The following is a 20,070-nucleotide window of genomic DNA, read 5'->3' on the forward strand; positions in this document are numbered from 1 at the left end:
GATCAAAAGGATCCGGCCGGCGTGACAGCCCTCATGCACGCTGCCAAGAACGGTCACTTGGACGTTTGCAAGGTGTGGTCTTGCCTCACATCTCTAGACTGGAGTGGGGCCTGTGAACAGGTACTTGCTGACGCCGGGGCTCGCTTTTCAGCGAAGGACGACGTGGGGGAGACGGCACTCATGAAGGCTGCCAAGAACGACAACGTGGAGATCGTACGGTGAGACCTGGCAAGGCCATGTACTTCCTCGCCAAGATTTAGTATGCAGATTCCTAGTGGACGCTCAAGTAGAGCAACGCCGGAAGACCCAAGCCATCAGTCTGACTGGACTCAACGACGGGCCTTCCAAGACGGAACAGCGTCGTGTCGTTGATGCTACTGACGACGAAGGTAGGCTGCTGGACCGAACTCTGTAGTGGCCATACCCCCTCAGGTGTGACTGCGTTGATGAAGGCTGCAGAGGCTGGGCAGACGGAGGTGGTCAAGCTACTAATATCTCTGAATGCTAATGTCGAGGCCAAGGACGATGAGGGGTAGCGAGGAGAAGGAGGAGAAAACGAACTTGTTACTCCGTCTTGCCGCACATCAGGTGGAGGGCTATCATGTGGGCGTCCATGGCTGGGCAACTGCCTGTGGTGGAGTGGCTCGTCACAGACCATGCTCAAGAGGCCGACTACCAGACCGAAAAGGGAGAGAACTCTCTAATGAAGGTGTGTGGTCGCTATGGATGATTGTTCATGTGATGCCATCTTAAGGCGGCTGCCAGCGGCCACTGGGACGTCTGCAAGTTCCTCCTCGACAACGGTGTCAAGGTGAACGCTCACGACCGTGAGTTCCAAACAGCCGCCATGTGGGCTGCTGCAGCTGGCCACCTCCCTGTTGTCGAGGTCACCCCGCCCTCCCCATCATCGCCAGGTAAACAGTCTGTCCCTGTCAGGGCCTCGTATCGTTTGACGCGAAGCTCGACATCCAGAGTCGTACTGGCAAGAACGCCCTCATACTAGCTGCCACCTTTGGGAGGGTGGACATCTGCAAGTAAGAATGGCCTTTGCCCTTATATTCGAACACCATGGCTAGATACCTCATTGAAGAGCGCAAGGTATGCATTGATAAGCAGGACACTGAGGGCTTCAACGCTCTATCGGCGGCTGTTGTGGTAAGGCCTATTACGACTTGCTTAAGTGAGGCTTGACTCAGAATGACGATGTTCGCATCTGTTCGCTGCTCATCGAGCATGGTTGTCCACTCGAGGCCCATACCACTCGTGGAGAAACTCCTCTTATCCTCTCTGCTCGATACCACGCCATCCAGTGCGCCAAACTTTTATTGGGTGCCAAGGCCAACCTGTAGGCAACACTGCGGTGCTGGGGTGTACCTTTCCTGCCACTGATCACTGTAGGTACGCTGCCGATGAGAACGGCCAGACGGCACTGGATCACGCGGAGGGGACCCTCAACGGCAAGTTGGTATATGTCTTCCGTGAAGCGGCGAAATCGAACCCAAGCCCCACACCGGAGCCCTAATTTATCAGATCAAAATGTGCATAAATATTCGAAGTTCATGCTTGTACTCATAAATGGTGTTAGTAGAAGCACCGTGATGATCGTTGTGTTGTCAATGAAGACGACCGACACCGAGAACGCAGTACGGGTCCTCCTGCTCGCTATGACTAAGCCGATTTCACCACCTACCATACAGGATGCTGAGGAAGGAGTTGAGAAGGACCAGCAAGGGGGATTTGAGGACGACTGCAAGGAGTTCGTACCACCTCCATCCGTGATTGGCAGCCATCAGGTGGCGAGCCCGAGATGAGCGTCATTAAGGAGGCTGCCTTCAGATGCGCATACCTCTTATTGCTGCGGCTGTAGAGGGCAAGTTGGATGCTGTCGAAGGACTTTTGACCAACAGTAACACGAAGGTGACCGTATGGTGCATCGGTAGAGTTTTGGAAAAGCCCTACCAGGTGGACGAAAAGGACTTCGACCGTCGGACAGCTCTCATGCATGCAGCTGTTCGTGGGAGGAGGGGGATTGTTGAGGTAGGCGCGTCTCTACTGAGTAGCCGTTAGGCATCGTCGGGAAGGTTCTCATTCGCCATGGCGCGAAGATCACGGCCAAGGATCAGCGAGGGGAGACTCCCATCATGAAGGCCAGCAAGGGAGGCCATGTCGAATGCATAAGGTAAGATGCAGGCTGACAACAGTAGAGCTCTTCGTGATGCCCGTCAGACTCCTCCTGGACAGCCAATTGAGGCGTCAGAGAGCTGCCAGTACCGGTCTCACTGAGGAGCAATTGAAGGATATCAACAACTTCACCTTATCGGAGAAGCGCAGAGTTCTCGATGTCAAGGATGAGGAAGGTACGCTGCGGGGAGAACTGACTTCATTAGTGGTGATGTCAGGGCAAACAGCGATGATTAAAGCTGCGGAGGCTGGTCGATTGGACTCAATGGAAGCGCTGGTGGAGATGAGAGCCTCTGTCGATATTCCGGATGACGAGGGGTGGGACGGAGCACGTGATGTGTGCACAGTCTATGGCGTTAGGTGGAACGCTCTGATGTGGGCCAGCTTCAATGGGCACTTGCCAGTGGTGCGGTGGCTGGTTGATGAGCAGTTACAGGATGTCAACTACGCCTCTGAGAAGACCTCTGAGTCTCCGCTTATGAAGGTGTCACACTGATGGAGACTCTACGACGCTGTCTCGTCGTAGGCGGCAGTGAACGGCCATGTTGATGTGTGTGAGTATCTCTGTGGTAAAGGGGCGAAGATCAACCACCACGACTACAACTATCAGAACGCTCTCATGTGGGCGGCGGCCAGTGGTCACTTGCCAGTTGTCGAGGTGAGGCGGCCCATCGAAGGTGCCTAGTCCTACTCGTCTTGTAGTTCTTGGTGGGTCGTGGCGCTAAGGTGAACCAGCAGACCAGGACGGGCAAGACCGCATTGATGCTCGCTAGCCTCTACGGCCACCTTGACGTGTGCAGGTGAGTACAGCAGCGACTGTTGGTCGTGAGGAGGTGGCCTCAGGTTCCTGTTGGAACATGGCGCGAAAAGGGAGTTGGAGGACGAGGACGGCTGTACAACTCTGTTCTTTGCCGTCGGGGTAGGAGGCTTTTGGCCGGAAGACCATCATGAGGTTACCATAGGCCGAAGCTCCGGAGCTGTGCGAGTTATTGATTGAGTGTGGCTGCAAGGTGGAAGCACGAAATCACGAGGGGGAGACTCCCGCCGACTTGGCAGAGCGGATGGAGGCGAAGGAATGCGTAGACGTCTTCAGACGACGTTCCAGTGCATGATGGAAAAATAGGGTGGTGAACACCGCATGGCCACCCACAGTTAGCTACCCTATGGTAATGATGATGTCTCGAAATTACGGTACTGTTGTTGTTCTTCTGGCGGAGTAGTGGCTGTGCAGCAGTTTATTTTTTCTTTTCTGAAACCATGGACTGGCTATGTCGACTCCTCGATGGACGGCTCAGTTTCCGAAGGATGAGGTCCATGGCTTCGGCTGGTCCGACCACCTAGCTGAACCAGCCGAAGCCGTCGCAAGTAAGGGTCTTTCGTCCTCAGGAGTTCACCCGACTCAGCCACACTGTTGAGTTCAGTGTGGGTGAATTCACCAACCATGGCATCAAACTCGAGGTTAGAGCAAGTACCGCAACGGCTCCGGTGGAGTCTATGGGAAAATTCCCCCTGAGGTAAGTAGAGCTCCTCCAACCAGCTTGGAGGTTTGGCTTTCAGGCATTGCTAGGGAAGACCGCTGAAGGGCTTGAGGAACGTGAAGCGGAAGTGTGTAAAACGTACTCTACGAAGTTGCATGCTGTATACCCTCATTTAATATTTCTGCAACCATTTCCCGAAGTGATCACTGGTGTTCCACACAAGTATTTACATAAATAGTAGCTGACCTCGCCAGAAACGCCGAGTGAATAACACGACAGCACGAGCCAGACTAGGTCAACCCTAGTTGCCCAACCAGCAGATGAACTAACCTATCCAACAGGTCTCTATCCTGTGTAAGTCAGCTTCGCTCCGCTCTTGAAGAGCTGTACTGTGCGTGGCCATGAACAAGTTTCGCTATGCTAGGGGAGCAACCTCATCTTTATAGCAACAACTGTATCAAACAATTCTTCTCCCTCAGTGGTCTATCTCGAAAAATCGTCGATTCCTTTCGGATGATTTCGATATTACGAGTGCCTCCCATCGCCAAGGTATTCAAGATTCGGCACACCCTCATGAGACGCTTCAACCAAACACAGCTTCTCTTTACACAGAGAAAAACGTTCAGAGACAATCACCAGTCACAACACTATCATCGCAGCTCCTCCCCCTCCTCACATGCTCGAATACTTCATTCGCAGGATCATCTTAGCTGAACCAGGAACAAGCATAGGCAATCGTCTCATCAAAGATCCTTACTAGGCAGCGTGGGATCTGTGACGGTGGCCTCCTCCCCTTCCCTTAACACTCCAGCATCGCTGAGTTCCTTCAAAGACTTGTCCAGCTTCCACTCATGTTCAGCTCGCAACGAGGGCGGCTGACATCATCATAGTCTCATTACCATACACGAACACTACTACCCGCTGTATGAACACGATTCCCATCGCTGTAGATATGCTCGGCCGCTGCAGTCGGAACTTGCCCGATGGGTCACAGAGCAACTACAAGGCGGAGGTTTCACTGGTGATGGCGAGCCACTACCTCTAGTAAGTCTTTCAGAGTCTTGGTTTCCGGATCAAGCGTGTCCACTACTGCCTCAGAGCCGCTACATACCTACCGTCACAGCCTCAACGGGCTGTAGTAGTAGTAGCACGCTCACCAGGCAAGTGTCGCTCCTGGCCCACTCAAACGTCTGAGTGTTCACGCCCGCTTGGCCCATGTACATGAAGTAGTTGTCCAGGCCTACAGAAATGATTATGATAGCGCCAACAAGAGAGGATAGCCTACTGGGATCGCAGTAGCTTGCCAGCTTAAGAGCCTCTGCGACCAACATGCCGGATATGAGGGCATTGGTGGAGGCAACGGCCGGTATGATGCGTTTCACAACGCCCAATGTGAGGCGATAGTCAACGCCGTGGATACCAAAGGTCTCGGCTCGTGCTACCTGCAAACGGTGAAGACGCTCTCAACACACCAACGACGTTAAAACATCTGATGGAGTGAGATGATACCCAAGGATTCTCGGCAGGCCTCAAGTGAGGTACTCTCGAACAACTCAGGCCCAACCTCCTTAGAGATCTCACCTACTGCCAATTTCTCATTCGCGATTCGCTCAGAGCGAGCGAAGCGACGACTAGAGCCGAACCAACTCAAGTTCTAATCCCCAATTACAGCCTGTTCGTAGATCCATCTCATATCATTAGCGTTATCTGTATTAACCTTAACGCCTGGGAAGGCCTTCTCCCACAATACTAGTAGGGCGTACCTGTGGACCCCCAACGTAGCCTACCATCAGTGATGGAATCCTTACTCAATGCAATGCTCAGGCAACCTCGGCGTCTCGGCTAAGGTGCACATTGGGTAGTTGCCGGTATCAGGCGGACCAAAGGACTCCAACGTACAGTCAAAGCACGCAGTATGATAGGGAACTATGACCCGAGCTTGGCCTCTAAGACCACCTCTGTTGCCAAGGGGGAGCATATCATTAGTAGCCTACTTAAGCCCCTCAGTGCCGCCATCTAAGAGAGGCTTCAATGAGGAAGGGTCGATGTTACCCTCATCGTCTCTCCGGACCATGCTATGGAGGGTGGAGTTTAACCATCTAAAAACCAAATCCATTTCTCCGCCTTCTCTCAGCCGCTACTTTCAATGCTAAGACTGAATAATGAAAGAGCCTCTGGGTAGATAACAATAAACCATCATCATCTATATACGGCGCACGCAGGACCGATTGTTCGACCACATTTACAGGCCACAACCTTGCTTTCGAGACGCCCTGTCGGCAACCTTAGATATAATTTTTCTACGGACTGATCTCCTCAGCGACTAATCAACGAGCTTTAATTAACTCTCAACAACGGGATGGACTTCCCACTTCGACTACGAGTAAAGGCATCACACCAGCCGAGGCGAGGTAGTCCATACAAGACCTCCCCATGAAGCGCGAGGATTACCTCCTCGCTGGAATATTGTCGAGACCCGCTATTATGAGGAAGAACTGCTCGTAGAAGTCCGGCCCAAAGTCCTGTATCTTGCCGTGATAAGGCGTAACATGCACTCCTAGATGAGCACAACGGTCGTTGATGAAGGCTGCGGCCACCTTTGCCTGATAGCAATGATTGACCGATCAGCCACTTAGTAGTTTCCCCACGCCTACTTTACTAAGGCCAATATCGGACTCCCGGAACAAGAACTGGCGGTTCAAGTTGGTGACGTCCACATTGTCCATGTCGATGACGTGTATGTCCGTGAACCTACCAAGAGACAGTAGGCTGATGACCTCTGCGAGACCTTACCCGCTGAGCGCCAGGTCCTTCAGGATCTCACACCCGAGGCCACCCGCACCGATGACTAGAATTTTCTGAAATGTTCTCACAGTGAGGGGGAGGGTCGTAAGGATGAATGAGGTACCGCTTGCCGAACGAACTTCACAGTTTCCATGGAGGGATCGTGGACGTCCCGAAGGCCCTCGAATGGGCACCTTCTGGTGAGCACAGTGTTCCTAGAGGTAACAAAGAGAGATTGTTCATGAGATGTGCTCATCAGGCTTTGTCTTACACGTCAGCGTTGGTCTGCAATAGCACGTTGGCGTCGCCATCTCGAAGGCCATTCATTTCGAAGTCGAGTTTGACTTTTGATTGGGCGCGCGCTAAGAAAATGCGCAGTGAAGTCGCCGGGAATCGATCCGGGGACCTTCCGCATGTAGAATGCGCGCAAGATCGGTGGCCGATACCAACTTGTAAGCTGTTTGCGTTTCCCATGGTCGGGCCCCTATTCAGTGGAGGCTCTACGAAAGAGCATTCCAGGTGGATTCCGACAACCTCGCGGCGTCGGCCTAAAAAGGTAGGCTCAAATTCTCCTGTTGGAGGTCCTATGAAATGGATTGAACCTCTGAAAAAGTGCCTGTCTGTCCTTGACTACGACAGTATTAGGGCTCCGTGGCTTCCAATACGACCGATACAAGCTCTGGGCCTCACAAGAATCGGCATGGTGAAGTTACGACTTCTTGCAGAACACTCATAGAGGACCTCATCCGATTGGATGTAGACGAGGAGGAGGATGAGCCCACATCGCCTCCGGACAAGGTGAAGCTCGGTCTCAGCATTCCTAGTCTCAAGAGCGGATTCCCGTACAGATCAGCCCACCAAGGAGAGGGGGCAAGAGTGCCCGTGGGGGCCCTGGAGTGTCAAAGGGCTTCATCCAATCTCTCTTGCGGTCGGCAGAGGCTCGTCGTAGGCGTAAGTATGAGGTATACAAGGAGGCGGTGGAGAAGCGTGAGGCTGATGCTGAGTACATCAGAGAGAAGGTTGAACGGTAGGTCGGGAAGAACATCATGGGGAAGTGGATCGGGCGGGTGTAGGTACAAGGCAAGGCGCGAGGAACGATTCCAGCGCTTGTTGAAGTCCTTAAATGCCCGCAGTAAACTCAAGGACGACGTCACGAACCTCCTCCAAACACATTCTAACATTGAGGAGGAGAAGTAGGCTTCGCATTGGATGGTTGAGTCGGGATTGGCTCCGTAGGCGGCACACTGTGTGGAAGAGTTGGACTGACAATATATGGAAGAAAATACAACGCCAGTGCGACCACCTGCTGAACCGGGTGGATAAGAACCTTGAGATCCATCTAAGTGGATCCAAATCTGTCACATTCTCAGTAAATACTCTGTCGCAGTTTTACGCCTTTGATGGTCCGTCCCCAGATCAGTGATGAACCAATGGTAGCGTCCGTCGATGTGTCGTCGGACCCTACCAAGTCGAGCCTCTATGATACGGCCGTGGAGAACAAGTTCCGACGGTCAAGTCAGCTGGCACTGAGTAGTGGTGACCCCAACGTGTCCATGGTCCATCCGATGGCCAGCACAATGCTCGACAGTGCTCACAGTGAAAGGTGAGATATATTTTGGGGAAAGGTGTTTCCAGGGTAGTCTTAGGTACGCGACGGAGTGTCCGAGCGGAGACTACCTTCATTCGTTGGCACGGCCGTCTTCGATCGACCCCTTGAGTAGGCAAGGGAGTGTATTGAGGAAGCACAGGAGCCGGCCTGTATTGGAGCCGATGGACTGGGATCCTGTTAGGTTGAAGTGTAAGATACGAAACATGCCCGTTTGTGGCCTAGTAGTGGCTTCTCTTAGCAACGTCATGCGGACAGTTGGCAAGATTGAGCCTCCCTCCCGGAGGCGAAAGACTGCACATTAGACCGTCAAAGCGTATGGACGGTTTCATTGACGCTAATGAAATGCAGGTAACCAGCGATACGCCCTATTCTACTGTCATGACCACCATCTCCCTGTTAGGAATCAGCAGCAGGCTTGAGGAGAACTAGGGACCGCCATAGGGACCTCGGCATTCTGCTTCCCGGGAAGCCCTTCGTTCGTAAAGAGGGCCAATCTGCCTTGTATTATAATTATCATAGTCTCTCCGGCGTCCAGTGTTTGTACCATATCAGGTACAAGGATATGGTGACCTACGCTTCTTGTGGGGCGCCTTGCCAGAGCCACTACCACTTTCCAACGTCGAAGGCCTCAGTTGATCGAGAGTTGCCATTAGGGAAGAAGATATGGAAGACTCCGCCGGGATCAGTGCCGTTCTATCTCACTCATGATAGGAAGAAGCATCGAAATTGAAGATGATTCCATGATCATGCTTGCCTATAACATTGACGATGTCCAACGCTAGAACCGTTGTTGTGTTGTCCCCAGCCAGCCAACACCGCGCTGCTTGCACGCGATCTGCACGCGTGAACAAAGTTGGTTGAGCGTCCGCCCAAGACGCTTTCTCTGTCTGCGACGGTCGTGCTAAGATTTGTTGTGAATCCCTCTTTGGAATAGATAGCTGGGTTGGTAGCTGGGTTGTGCAAGTTCACCTCGATGCCTGTCCCTAAATTGTGATTCGTGATGTGACTACTAGTCAGAATAGGTGTGGTAGTTAGTGACTGGTTTTCCAGTATAGTTTCTTATTTGATACATCTGGCAACGGATTAGAATGTTGAGCCAACGACAGGACAAGCAGACTAGGGCAGCGTGGCTGTATAGGGGCTACCCGCAGGTCGTCATCACGGGCATTATTGCATTCTGTTGTCCGGGTTTCTTCAACGCTATCCAAGGCCTAGGTGGTGCTGGCAATGCTAATCCCTCTGCGAATGATCCGGCCAATATTGCACTATATGTCTGCTTTGCTATATTCGGTTACTTGGGAGGGTTCTTCTTTAATATTCTGGGCCCAAGAATCCTCATGTGTGTCGGTGGGTTGAGCTACGCATTCTATGCAGCGGCAGCTTATGTGTCTGGCCATGTTGCTGGAACTGGTTGGCTCTTCATCCTTGCTGGTGCTGTGTGTGGTTTCGGAGCTGGTTGGCTCTGGACAGCCCAGGGTGCATTAATGATGGCGTATGCCCCTGAGAACAAGAAGGGTCATTACATTACAACTTTCTGGGTTATATTCAACCTTGGTGGCTTCATCGGCGGCATCTTGCAGTTTGCTCTCAATTTCAGCGAAGGCTCTGGTGGTGCCAATGCTGCTTCCTATTTCGTGTTTATTGCCATTATGGCGGTTGGTGGTGTCATGGCTTTGTTCCTACTCATGAACCCTGCTAAGGTAGTGCTGGAGGACGGCAGTAAAGCTGTGATGGCTCAAGCCAAGGGTGCTAAGGAGGAGCTGCTGGATGCTATGTCTGTCATATTCGACAAGAATATGTTATTACTCCTATTGCTATTCTTTGGATCCAACTTCTTCTATACATACGTTTTCAATTGCGTTAACGGTGTATTATTCACCATTCGTACGAGAGGTCTCAACTCGGCTCTATACTGGCTAGCTCAAATGGCTGGTGCCTGGATTAGCGGTATAATTCAGGATGATCCCAAACGAACCTTGGCTCAGCGGGCTAGGAATGGTTTCTGGTTCATGTGCATCTCATTTAACATCACTTACGCCTTGGGGTGTTATCTCCAGTATGGTTACCACGGTGGCTACGACAGATATCACAACGTTGTTGAGCCTGAGGATCTCATTGATTTGAGCGATTATTACTACTGGTACCCTCTCATCGTATATATACTCTATGGGTTCAGTGATTCTGTCGTGCAGACCTTTTCCTATTGGATTATGGGTGCTATTGCTGGCGACGACGCTGGTCTTGCCGCTCGTTATACAGGGCTCTATAAGGGTGTCCAGAGTGTTGGTGCAGTGATCTCGTGGACCATTGATTTGCCTCAGCTTAGGGTGCCTTACTCGGCTCAGTTCTGGATATGCTGGGTATTGTTCGTCATCGGTTTACCAACAACTTATCTCATTATTCGTAAGGTTGGCAAGAGTTCCGTTGAGATAGTGGATGCTCCATCGCCCTCTAATGATGATGGTAGCACCCCGACAAAGCTTGGCGGTATCAACTAAGCATATCATGACCGTTTGGTCGTGATATAATGCAGCGGTTGCTGTTATGAAACTTTATGGGAACTATTGTTCGACTGTTCTATCCGGTTGCTCCTGGAGGAATTTCGTGACATCACTTATGTTGATTATAGACTATCTTAATATCCTCACTGGTGGTACTTCTGTGACTCCCTAATTCCTCCCTCACAGAAACATTCTTGCGCTCGTGTTGTTTCCTTTGATATTGCCGATCACAGCGGCTGGGATGTCGGTTCCCTCTTTTTCGGGTCATTGGTGTTGTTGGTGGCTAGTAGTTGGGCGTCAGAGCCCCTGCGGCGTGAATCGGTGGATATCCCGACGTTCCTGGTCTCACTAGAGTCTTCGTCTCTGTTATACTTCCCTGATTTGGGATTATCATAGAGACTTCATGGTTACGACTGTCTCGGGCTGATATATATCATGAGTGCAGGGCTAATTTTCTATATAATAGTAATAAGAAATCGATGAGCTCCGCAAGTCAATCTCTCGACTCCGTCTTCTGGTCGTCATCACCTACTATTGTTACTCTTGTGTTAACTATTGCTATATCGAACAACGATATGTTGTTATTGATTTCTCGGATAATTCCGTAACCATCGGGTTCGCTGTCCGTTGGATAAAAGCAAAATACTTCTATAGTGACTATCGCATCATCGTTATTGTGCAGGTCGTGATACTAGTTAGTACCATTGCTTGATATCTACTATGTTTCTACTGTCCCACTGTGCATGTCTAGTCTAGATTGTTTCTGTCTTATTACTTATACTTCTCCTATCAGATTATATCTCATTTGTTCCTCCGACGGAATCGGTTCGAAGGTGTCGTTACCGAGTCGGATAAAGCTAGAGGTGTAGTGTCAAACCCAACCAGGTCATTTCCTACTGCAACTCGTAGACCATTTCCAATTTACTATGTTGTCATACTCACTCATTCAAGCTTTGTTTGTTTGGTTACATACGGATTCGCAATCTTATTAGGATGCGTTGTCCGACCCTGTGGAGTCGATGATGTCAAGTTGTTCGTAGAGCTTCTAGACAAATCCAGTTGTACCTCAGTTCCGCTCTATCTTACTTGGAGGTTGACCGTAGACCATTCTCTGTCTACAGGGGTAAAGTTCTTGATGGGCGATCGAGAGTTTGATAAATTGTGGAAGACGATCGTACTGGGAATTGGGTCACTAGCAAGTTTAGTAAGAGAAGAGAGTTGGAATAAGGGGAGATTCATCAAATTAATGGGATCAATCCCGGCGGGAAGTGTTGTGATCGTACGAGTTCTTGACATTAGGATGTCGTTTTCAGACTGAGTCTGTCGGTGAATGCAAGGCTAATAATGTTTTCATGAACCAGTCGGCCTGTTTCGTAGGGACGAATTGCGACAGGTGTAGGAACCATCTACCGTGGTTTTCCCGTAACCGTGATTAGATATTAGATAGAAAGTACATACTTATACATACCTTAAAGAGTTACCTAAGTTGCTCCTGAACGTTGCGAAATGAAATGAGTACTCAAGTACACCTTAAGGAGCTCCTTAAGTTGCTCCTAAACGTTGTGAAATGAGTTGAGTACTTCTTAAGTACACCTTGAGTAACTCCTCAAGTTGCTCCTGATTTCAAGACGCCTTAAATTGAATATTCTCGTGGAACAGGAATAGTGTCTGGGGCGGACTGGTCAGATTGAATACAAGGCACCAGCGCTATGTGCATCTTGTATGAGTTGACATGTGGCGACTCGCCACTGGCGAGCCGCCTGCGCAAGTTCAAATCTCGCTCGGCCAGAATCTTGCTTCCTTCAGATGACTTGGCCACATACCGTCTCCTATTCCTTGCGCTTCCCGTCTTTTATCGCCCTAACTCAATGCAATCGCCTTGTTGTGGGCATTACATGGAGTTCCTGGGCTTTTCGGTGATTGTGAAGGGTTTATTAGGTACACTGTCACCCCCTGAGGCATGACATGATCGAGTAGGGCGTCATCGGTTGTTTGAGGCGATGCTGGTTCGAGCAGCCCGTATTGACCCTCCCCCCAGGTTCACAAGTCTCCTTGCGTTTTCCTCTCCCAATGCGCTTCATCTCCCTCGCTACCTTGGCATCTGGCGTTAGTGCCTCCGTCACCACTGGCTCGTCAGCCGCCACTACTGCTGCTGCCACTACTGCCGCCACCACTGCTGCTAGTGCCGCTGCGACTACCGCTGCCGCGACTACCGCCGCCGCGACGAGTAAAGCTTCATTGGCTCTGTTCTTCTCGTGTATAGCTTTTCATTTTCAGCTTCTGACGAGGTCGACCAAACCCTGGCGCTGGTCACGGCCTGCGCTGCTGAATGCCCCGCCTTAGACAAGCATATGACAAGATTCTCTGCCGTGTCGCCCGTCTCTGAAAGTTACACCGAAGACGTTATGAACTTGTATGAAAACGACGAACGCAGATGCCTATTCCACCCCATCTGCCTGGACTGCCAGGAGGGTTCTGACTGCCCCATGGCCACCTGCTTCGCCGAGATCGAAGTGTGCAAGCCGCTCGTCGGTGTCTTCGCCCTTCTCACCGCTAACTGCGCCTGCGCAGCTGGTGTTGACTTTGGCTCCAAGCCGGGTCAGATTCTGGGCGATGAATTCAATCTGATATCCCAGTTCATGACATGCCCCGACGAAGTTAAGGCCCTCCCCGCTCAGGATACCTGCTACGGCCCGGGCGAAGCTGGCAGCAGTGATGCTTACACCATGTCGGCTACCGCGGCTGCCCTTGTTGCCCTCGCGCATCTTCTTTGAACGGTTTGAAGGCTCCAGATGGTCCCGGTTCGAAGAAGGACCATGATAATTTATACTCACGATGAATTTGACCAGGCATCGCGACGCTCGATGCCCTGGATATGTGTTATGATTGGTGTATAACATTCGTGTCTTTGAGTTGTAGTCTACCTTAAGAGCCCAATTGAAGATTGCCAGCATTTTCACATGTAGCCATAGAGAATGCCAAGGTATGCCGTGGAATCGCTAGGGGAGTACCGAGAGACGGTATTGTTAGAAGAATTGCGTCTAGAACTACAGCAGAAGATGGATTCTGTATGACTAAATCATTACATATGTACGTCTCCCCCACTGTAGTTCGCACAACACGCCTGATACGGGATTGCGGATCATCGACCTGTTTTTAGGCAAGCGTACAGCCGCGAGGGCGTTCTTAGCGGCTTAGGCAACACACTCTGGTGCACCTCATCTTGAGCATACACGAATTGTCTGTCAGTCGAGTATGTGAATTGTTCATACTCGTATGGCTCGTAGGCGACAGCTGTGGGCAGCAAGACTTCTACCGAATCGCTAGTGTGTTGAGCATCACTATACATAGGGGAGTTTATACAGAGCTGAGTTTCCATGGAGTATTTGATGAATACTGGAGTGGATAGAGCTTGCACACTCGCGACTACCGAACCCAATGCCATGACAGCCCCAATAGGGTGGAAAAACTCTCACCATTCGTCATATCATCACCAAGTAGTCGCCACCAAGTCAACTATCTATTGGGATTCACGCATAAACTAGTAAAATGAAGAACGATCGGCAGCTGCTTGCGCGTGCATACCATGGGGCATTATCGTTTCCTCACAGTAGCCGGAAAACAACTCTTAAAGGCACGCCTCTCCAGCTGTCAATGCTAGGATGTTGAAGCGAATCTCATCGGGGTCTCGACTCATAAACACATTCTTCACAACCTCTACTGTTCGTTGCAGCACCTACGGGGAACTTATGCTACAATTGTCCAAGACTTCGTACTTGATCTGCGGGGCATTTTCCATGAGGTATCGGTGTAGTTTTGCGGCCATCGAACTCGAGCAGTTCGCCTTCGACAACAGTGAATGCCACGAAGTGAGTGGTGACCTGATCAGTAGATCGGTATGATAGAATCGCCCCACGGTTTCACCGATTCATCTTCGGCCGGTGGACGGCTCTGGCCCTGATTCTCAGCCTGAGATGAGATCGAACATAGCAGAAACTTGACGAGGAAAGTCCATCTCACTTCACGATGAGCTTTTTCCAACTTGTCATCCTTCTCGATGTAAACCGCGCGTTCATCAGGCGACATTGACTTGGTGCTTCGCATGAGGCTGTTGATGTAAGAACCTTCTTCTGCAAGACAAACTCTCGGAACCACGACCTAGCGCCGTTACTGTATTCAACTCCACACTGGCCTTCAATATTGGCCATGCAGTGGATGATCCCTATGGTACCACAAGCATTTCCCACAGTCTGTTTCGTGAAGTACGCCTGTAGCAGCAGTAAGAAACAAAGGCACAATCGGCCGAGGCTCACACTAGCAGGTATTTCCTCCTTCTTCACAGCTTGAATGCGCCTCTGGTCGTCTGCTTCAGTCGAATCTTTTATTGGGAAGAGCAAGACCTGGAGTACAGTCAGGAACTATACTCAGTTGTATCAGAGCTCACCGCTGCCAACACTGGCTGAGGCACCATCTCAAGTGCCCAATCCTCAACTGACAATACATCGGTAAAATGGAGGAAGGAAGGTAGACCTAAGCAGTATCGAATGACCGCTAAGCGAACATGTGCGGAACAATACCGAGGCTCCTGGCATAATCCGTCATGACTTCCGGATTGGCCTCCAAAGGCAACCAACGCTTCTTGCTGGTCTTGTTATCGCTCATAGTAGTATTGGAAAAACACTAGAAGGTAGCCGTCCCATCGGTTACTTAAACGCAAACAGACTAACGGCAAGGTGGGAAATCCGACATACATTGGCAGTAACATGCTAAGAAGACTTCAAAAATTTTCTTGATGTCTTTAACAAATGAAGAACCGATCAATGTAACAGCTCTACCCAAGTCACTCCATCCTAGCCACCCTCACAGGCCTTCTGCAAGTAATCAACTTTCCCGCCTCTTCGACTGATAAGAGCCGCCGGCCAGCCCTGCACAAGCTCCTTCTTGGAGATGTTAAACCGGCCCGTATTGCCAACTAACCTCATCGTGGTGTCGTGAAGTCTCCACCTCTGACGAAGTAGAACGGGTCTCATCACAAGTGTGCAGCCTACACTGTTCCCTAGCCCAATCAGCGCACCAACCACCAGCACTATAATCGCAGTTTCAGTCGTCCGCCGAAACATACTGCACATGCGACGAATGTGCTATGCCCTACAGACGCCTTCAGGAGCCGCTGCTTTCCACGCCTGATCGCGACCAAAGTCCCTGAAGGCAGCGTCCTCGTAACGGGGATCGGTGAGAATGTCTTCTCGTCAGATGTTAGCTGGATGGGGGCGAGAAGCGACGTTGTGAGTGGCTCCCCCCCCATGCCGTAAGGAGCATACACTGACTGAACACCGTCAGGACAACATTAGAGATAATCTAGAATGATGGAACTGTATAGATATCTGTGAATATGATATTTGTTATCAAACTAATATTAATATATAGCACACAGTACAATATTACGAATAAATTAGGAATTATTCTCTATAACATGGGTTTTGATATTTTAGATTCCGGGGTGCCCAAGTGCTCCCTTTCTAAACGCGAGACCGAAGACAGTAAGAGAGATTTCCCAACATCACAATGGCAGCATGTTCACCATAAGGGGCGATATTGATAGTACCATAATGTGAGATGCCTAGTAGTCGGATCTACTATAACATAGCAATAGTTACTACGATGATCGCCCGAATGCAATCTAACGCCACCACTCGAGCTAGTGATCTTGTACGCCTTGCATGGGCAAACTATTGACCCATCCGGACCGAGACGAACGGAAACCAGATCCTGAAGCCGGACAGCTGACTTAACGAGACAGGTCCCTGAGGTTGCTCGCAGGTGTTCTCTCTGACCTACAGCCTGGTACTATCTATACTTCAAAAAGTGAGAGCTACTTTTGATGACGATGGAGAAGAGACGAGGAAGACCGAAAATAGCACGACTTAACGATGGTATTGCCAGTGGACATGTGATAGATCTTTTACCTTGAAAATCTTCTTAGTGTGTTCGATGTACGGAGTCACGACTTCCTCATACTGATTCGATGCACCGCCGATTACAACATGTAGGAAAACGTTGAACAGAAGCTCCTGACCTGCCAGCAGAATAGCGAGATAGTGGCAGCGGAAGGGCTAGTAAATGCTGTTGGGGTTTGAAGTCAGGTATCACGTATTGGATCGGGGAAGATCTCATACAGTTCAGACTCCTCACAGACCAACGCCTCTCTCAGAGTGTCGTAAAGGGGTATCTAGAAGCATCATCATCATCAGCGAGGGTCGTCCTCCTCGTCACCACTACTCCTTCCCAGTCTTCCTCGAATCGGCCTTGGATACGTCCAGTAGTGCCGTTCACAATCCCCTTTTCCGTCAGCACCTATTAACCCTCCTTATCTCCAACCCATGACACCCCACCTCACGTGAAAGATACTCATATCGGTTTTCTTGACAGTGAGTGGCTGCATGACCACTTCCCCGTCCGTCCCGATGCCGCTAACACCACTACAGGCATGGGGGAGTATCTGAACAGCAAGGAACGAGCGCCGTATACGCCTGTGTGCGGTATAGCCAAACTTCGAACGCCATGTTCAATAGAACCAGCAGCCTCGAAAAAAATGCTAAAGTGAGTACGCACACGCTGCGCCTCGGGACTCCTAAAGAACTGCTGGACCATGAACTCGGTCTCCGCTTCAGTGGTGACTGGGCTGTCGAATAGGAAACGCAGAATGACCTGATCGGCGGAAGATGATGTTGAGGCTACCCTCGAGCGGCCGGTAGCGATCAAGAGCTCTTGAGGAAGAGACTAAGCCACAAGTCTCTCCCAGCTAATCAGCCTAGACCAGCGGAACCAGAGTAGATGTTGCCAGTAGCAATGCCCCATTGGAGTTGGAATTTAACGAACCACAGCTTTCCAGTACCATACCCTACCACGTAATACCATCGCTACTGCTAGCCACACAATTTGTAGACGACAACGACGACGCCAAGGAGGTGGAGCAGCTACACTTCTCTCAGCGCTACTCAATTAGCATACAAGCCTCTCAAATCTCACATAATTATAACCACTCCGGATCGCCTTCCGAGGTGTTAACTATCGGCCCAAACCATGATTACCATATCCTCATCCAATCCCCACTTCCTGAAGTCAGCTCGCAGCTGCTTGTCACCGAAACACTTTGGGATAGCGTCTGGTAAGAAACGGAATTTGTACGTAATAGTAGAGTCCTTCTTATTGTGCTGGTCGTGGATGCTCTCGAGCTCGGTGATGAGGGTCATCGCCTGTCACACAAATGCTGCTACCGTCCCCTTTTCCCACACAATCCAACAGAAAACGACCCTCAAGGCAGAAACCGTGCTTAACAAGATCGACTCGCCAGATACTTCTCGACGTCTTCAGCAGCCTTCGCACCCGTTAGAAGAGCTGCATGCACTGCGCCTTGGTATTCTGGATCACAGTGTTCTCCAGCGAACCAGACCAAGCCGTGTCGCTGTGCCGCCCTTTCTACGTCCCGTTCAGTGGATCCCGGCCTGTAATGAGAATAGGCTCCCATCGAGTACAGACCCGAACAGAAGAATGTAACAGATGTTCGATCAGGTGGTGGGAGGTCCGGAAACGCCACTTTCAAGGCCTCAACTGCGCCTTCTATCGCCTCTGATGCGCTGATGTCCACCACTTGAGCTGTGACGGCACTCGTAGAGAGAACCTCAAAAAGCCAATTGTGGCCATCAGGACCGATAACAGCTATACCGGCCTTGTCATCAGGGATAGGCTCGGTCTCGTCCCAGCCTAGAAAGACTTTCTCACTGGTGCCAGTGCCAAGCCTGTTGATGGATTCTCGCTGAGCCGCGGACAATTCTGGCTCGAAGCTGAGTCGACCTGTTTGTAAAACTCCCAAGGGCACCGTGCAGATGCAAGCTTTGGCATAGTATTCAGCACCGTCCTTCGTAGTAACCTTAACCAAGCCATCTTGCTCAACCACAGAGACGACTGGAGAGGAAAGTATGAAGTGTGCGTTAGGGCACTCCCTACGGAGCTCCTCGACAAGTGCGTACATGCCCTCCTTCACTTTACCGTCAGGGCCTTCGCACCTACCGGTCTCGTCCGAGCCGTTAAACTCGTTAGCTCGGAGTTGGGCGTCCGAGCTGACACCCATCCACGTTCGAACAAGATACCACCAAAGATACCTCACGAGCTCGTCCTCAGTAGAGAGGTCGATCCCAGCCAATTTGACGCCATCTTCGAAACTTACGTCATCATCCAATTCTCGACAGACACTTTCCGCTCTTTCCATCAGATTTTGCATCCTCCTATAGGCGCTATCCAACTCCTCAGCTGAGTACAACTTCCCCTCCGCGTTGTATGCCCGCAAGCCTGTAATATACTCCTCATCGGAGCCAGGATACGTCTCGAGGTGAAGCTTCGCGCGGTGGATGAGGTCCACCATAGGGTTCTCCGGGCAAACGCCGTGTACGTATTGAGCGCCCATATCAATAGCAACCCCCCGGTGCCACCTGGTCGGGCTGATCCTCCCTCCGAGCCGAGGTCGCGCCTCGATAACAGCTACATCGTGATGAAGCTGCAATGCCCTGGCAGCGGCGAGGCCTGCAGCGCCACCGCCAATGATGACGGCATCGAACGTTGTTGGCGTAGGGCTGTCGGGGACGCACATCAAATATTTGAGTAAGCTGACACACTAGGTCTAGTAAGTGTGATGGAACGAGTTGGAATTGAGCCGGCGGAAGGAGCGCGGGAGACGATGCAGCGTTTGTGGTACACACATTTTGAAGGCCTATTCAGCTTACAGTAGAACCAATTCTATCGGGAGGGGCGGCTATGCCACCACCCCAAGGCATGTCTTAGTGCAATCAATTTCGCAGCGGCATGAGTGTGAAGTAATTCCAAATTTGACGAGTTGTGGGAATCAATTTCGTTGTTAGTGAGACCAACTCCGCTGCAGGGGCAGATATGCCATTCTGGGACTGGCGCCCATTTTCCACCCATCGTTGAATTTGACGGTCGTGTCGACAAGATTGAGCTTCCTATCGCGTGCGGCTGCGAAATTAATTGCACTAAGGCACTTCTTGACGGAGTGGCATAACTGCCCCAATGATAGAATTGATTCGGCTAGTGACTGAATAGGCTTTAACAAGGAGTAGCATCGACAATATCAGCTGTGTTAAAGTAGCCGTTCGAATCAACTACACAAGGAGTGTAATGGTTCTCACCTCTCCTTATCGGATAGTCTCCGACAAGTACTCTCGCTACCCTTTGAGTGACACTGTCGTCTGACGGCGAGCGCGATAGTAGTTTAGCACGAACAATTTTGTACGAATTTCTGGTGAGCTTGCGAGCTCACAACAATAGAAATGATCGAATAGCAACAGGGCTAAGTAAGCGTTAAATCATTGTTTACCTTTCACGGGTACGCTGGGAGAGTGGGAAAGGGCAATGATTCGTTTGAGATAGCAGTTCAAGGTTGGTAGTGTGGAGTACCCTGGGGTGACTGTTGTCATTAGGCGCAAAGGGGAAACTCCCCTCT

The 20,070-nt window shown here is 50.8% G+C and overlaps 8 protein-coding genes across 8 annotated transcripts; 4 read left to right on the forward strand and 4 right to left on the reverse strand.

The window, feature by feature from the left end:
- Positions 1–33: 33 nt before the first annotated feature.
- Pmar_PMAR005346 (ankyrin repeat domain containing protein) lies at positions 34–3,293 on the forward strand (the record flags this gene model as incomplete). The annotated part of the gene is made up of 13 exons (XM_002786593.1): positions 34–72; positions 121–218; positions 268–389; positions 433–532; positions 589–709; positions 755–886; positions 2,082–2,179; positions 2,242–2,499; positions 2,542–2,665; positions 2,708–2,839; positions 2,884–2,981; positions 3,025–3,100; positions 3,144–3,293. The coding sequence occupies 13 exons, from the start codon at positions 34–36 to the stop codon at positions 3,291–3,293; spliced, it is 1,548 nt and encodes a 515-aa protein (XP_002786639.1).
- A 1,109-nt stretch (positions 3,294–4,402) lies between these two features.
- Positions 4,403–6,770, reverse strand: Pmar_PMAR005347 (NEDD8-activating enzyme E1 catalytic subunit, putative; the record flags this gene model as incomplete). Its single annotated transcript, XM_002786594.1, has 13 exons — positions 4,403–4,534; positions 4,578–4,658; positions 4,699–4,770; positions 4,817–4,899; positions 4,945–5,101; positions 5,329–5,422; positions 5,468–5,605; positions 5,654–5,758; positions 6,111–6,262; positions 6,314–6,410; positions 6,453–6,517; positions 6,568–6,658; positions 6,715–6,770. The coding sequence occupies 13 exons, from the start codon at positions 6,768–6,770 to the stop codon at positions 4,403–4,405; spliced, it is 1,323 nt and encodes a 440-aa protein (XP_002786640.1).
- Positions 6,771–6,915: 145 nt separating this feature from the next.
- Pmar_PMAR005348 (hypothetical protein) lies at positions 6,916–8,782 on the forward strand (the record flags this gene model as incomplete). The annotated part of the gene is made up of 10 exons (XM_002786595.1): positions 6,916–6,999; positions 7,137–7,241; positions 7,292–7,470; positions 7,517–7,636; positions 7,680–7,812; positions 7,859–8,046; positions 8,090–8,241; positions 8,291–8,400; positions 8,453–8,553; positions 8,605–8,782. 10 exons carry the CDS (start codon positions 6,916–6,918, stop codon positions 8,780–8,782), a joined length of 1,350 nt encoding a protein of 449 aa, XP_002786641.1.
- A 331-nt stretch (positions 8,783–9,113) lies between these two features.
- Positions 9,114–11,503, forward strand: Pmar_PMAR005349 (conserved hypothetical protein). Its single transcript, XM_002786596.1, has one exon. It carries the CDS (start codon positions 9,141–9,143, stop codon positions 10,548–10,550), a length of 1,410 nt encoding a protein of 469 aa, XP_002786642.1. The 5' UTR covers positions 9,114–9,140; the 3' UTR covers positions 10,551–11,503.
- A 1,120-nt stretch (positions 11,504–12,623) lies between these two features.
- Positions 12,624–13,327, forward strand: Pmar_PMAR005350 (hypothetical protein; the record flags this gene model as incomplete). Its single annotated transcript, XM_002786597.1, has 2 exons — positions 12,624–12,780; positions 12,831–13,327. 2 exons carry the CDS (start codon positions 12,624–12,626, stop codon positions 13,325–13,327), a joined length of 654 nt encoding a protein of 217 aa, XP_002786643.1.
- An 854-nt stretch (positions 13,328–14,181) lies between these two features.
- Positions 14,182–15,215, reverse strand: Pmar_PMAR005351 (conserved hypothetical protein; the record flags this gene model as incomplete). The annotated part of the gene is made up of 8 exons (XM_002786598.1): positions 14,182–14,289; positions 14,330–14,434; positions 14,478–14,522; positions 14,574–14,683; positions 14,725–14,821; positions 14,867–14,953; positions 14,998–15,083; positions 15,131–15,215. The coding sequence occupies 8 exons, from the start codon at positions 15,213–15,215 to the stop codon at positions 14,182–14,184; spliced, it is 723 nt and encodes a 240-aa protein (XP_002786644.1).
- Positions 15,216–17,617: 2,402 nt separating this feature from the next.
- On the reverse strand, positions 17,618–17,806 carry Pmar_PMAR005352 (hypothetical protein; the record flags this gene model as incomplete). Its single annotated transcript, XM_002786599.1, has 1 exon — positions 17,618–17,806. One exon carries the CDS (start codon positions 17,804–17,806, stop codon positions 17,618–17,620), a length of 189 nt encoding a protein of 62 aa, XP_002786645.1.
- Positions 17,807–17,886: 80 nt separating this feature from the next.
- Positions 17,887–19,209, reverse strand: Pmar_PMAR005353 (amine oxidase, putative; the record flags this gene model as incomplete). The annotated part of the gene is made up of 1 exon (XM_002786600.1): positions 17,887–19,209. The coding sequence occupies exon 1, from the start codon at positions 19,198–19,200 to the stop codon at positions 17,887–17,889; it is 1,314 nt and encodes a 437-aa protein (XP_002786646.1). The 5' UTR covers positions 19,201–19,209.
- Positions 19,210–20,070: the final 861 nt, after the last annotated feature.

The sequence above is a fragment of the Perkinsus marinus genome (genome assembly GCF_000006405.1).
Source record: "Perkinsus marinus ATCC 50983 genomic scaffold scf_1104296931384, whole genome shotgun sequence".
In the NCBI taxonomy this organism is placed as follows: domain Eukaryota; phylum Perkinsozoa; order Perkinsida; family Perkinsidae; genus Perkinsus; species Perkinsus marinus.

What these genes read in the sequence shown, in the direction of transcription:
- Pmar_PMAR005349 (XM_002786596.1), top strand. Translation starts at nt 9,141, where the DNA reads ATGTTGAGCCAACGACAGGACAAGCAGACTAGGGCAGCGTGGCTGTAT.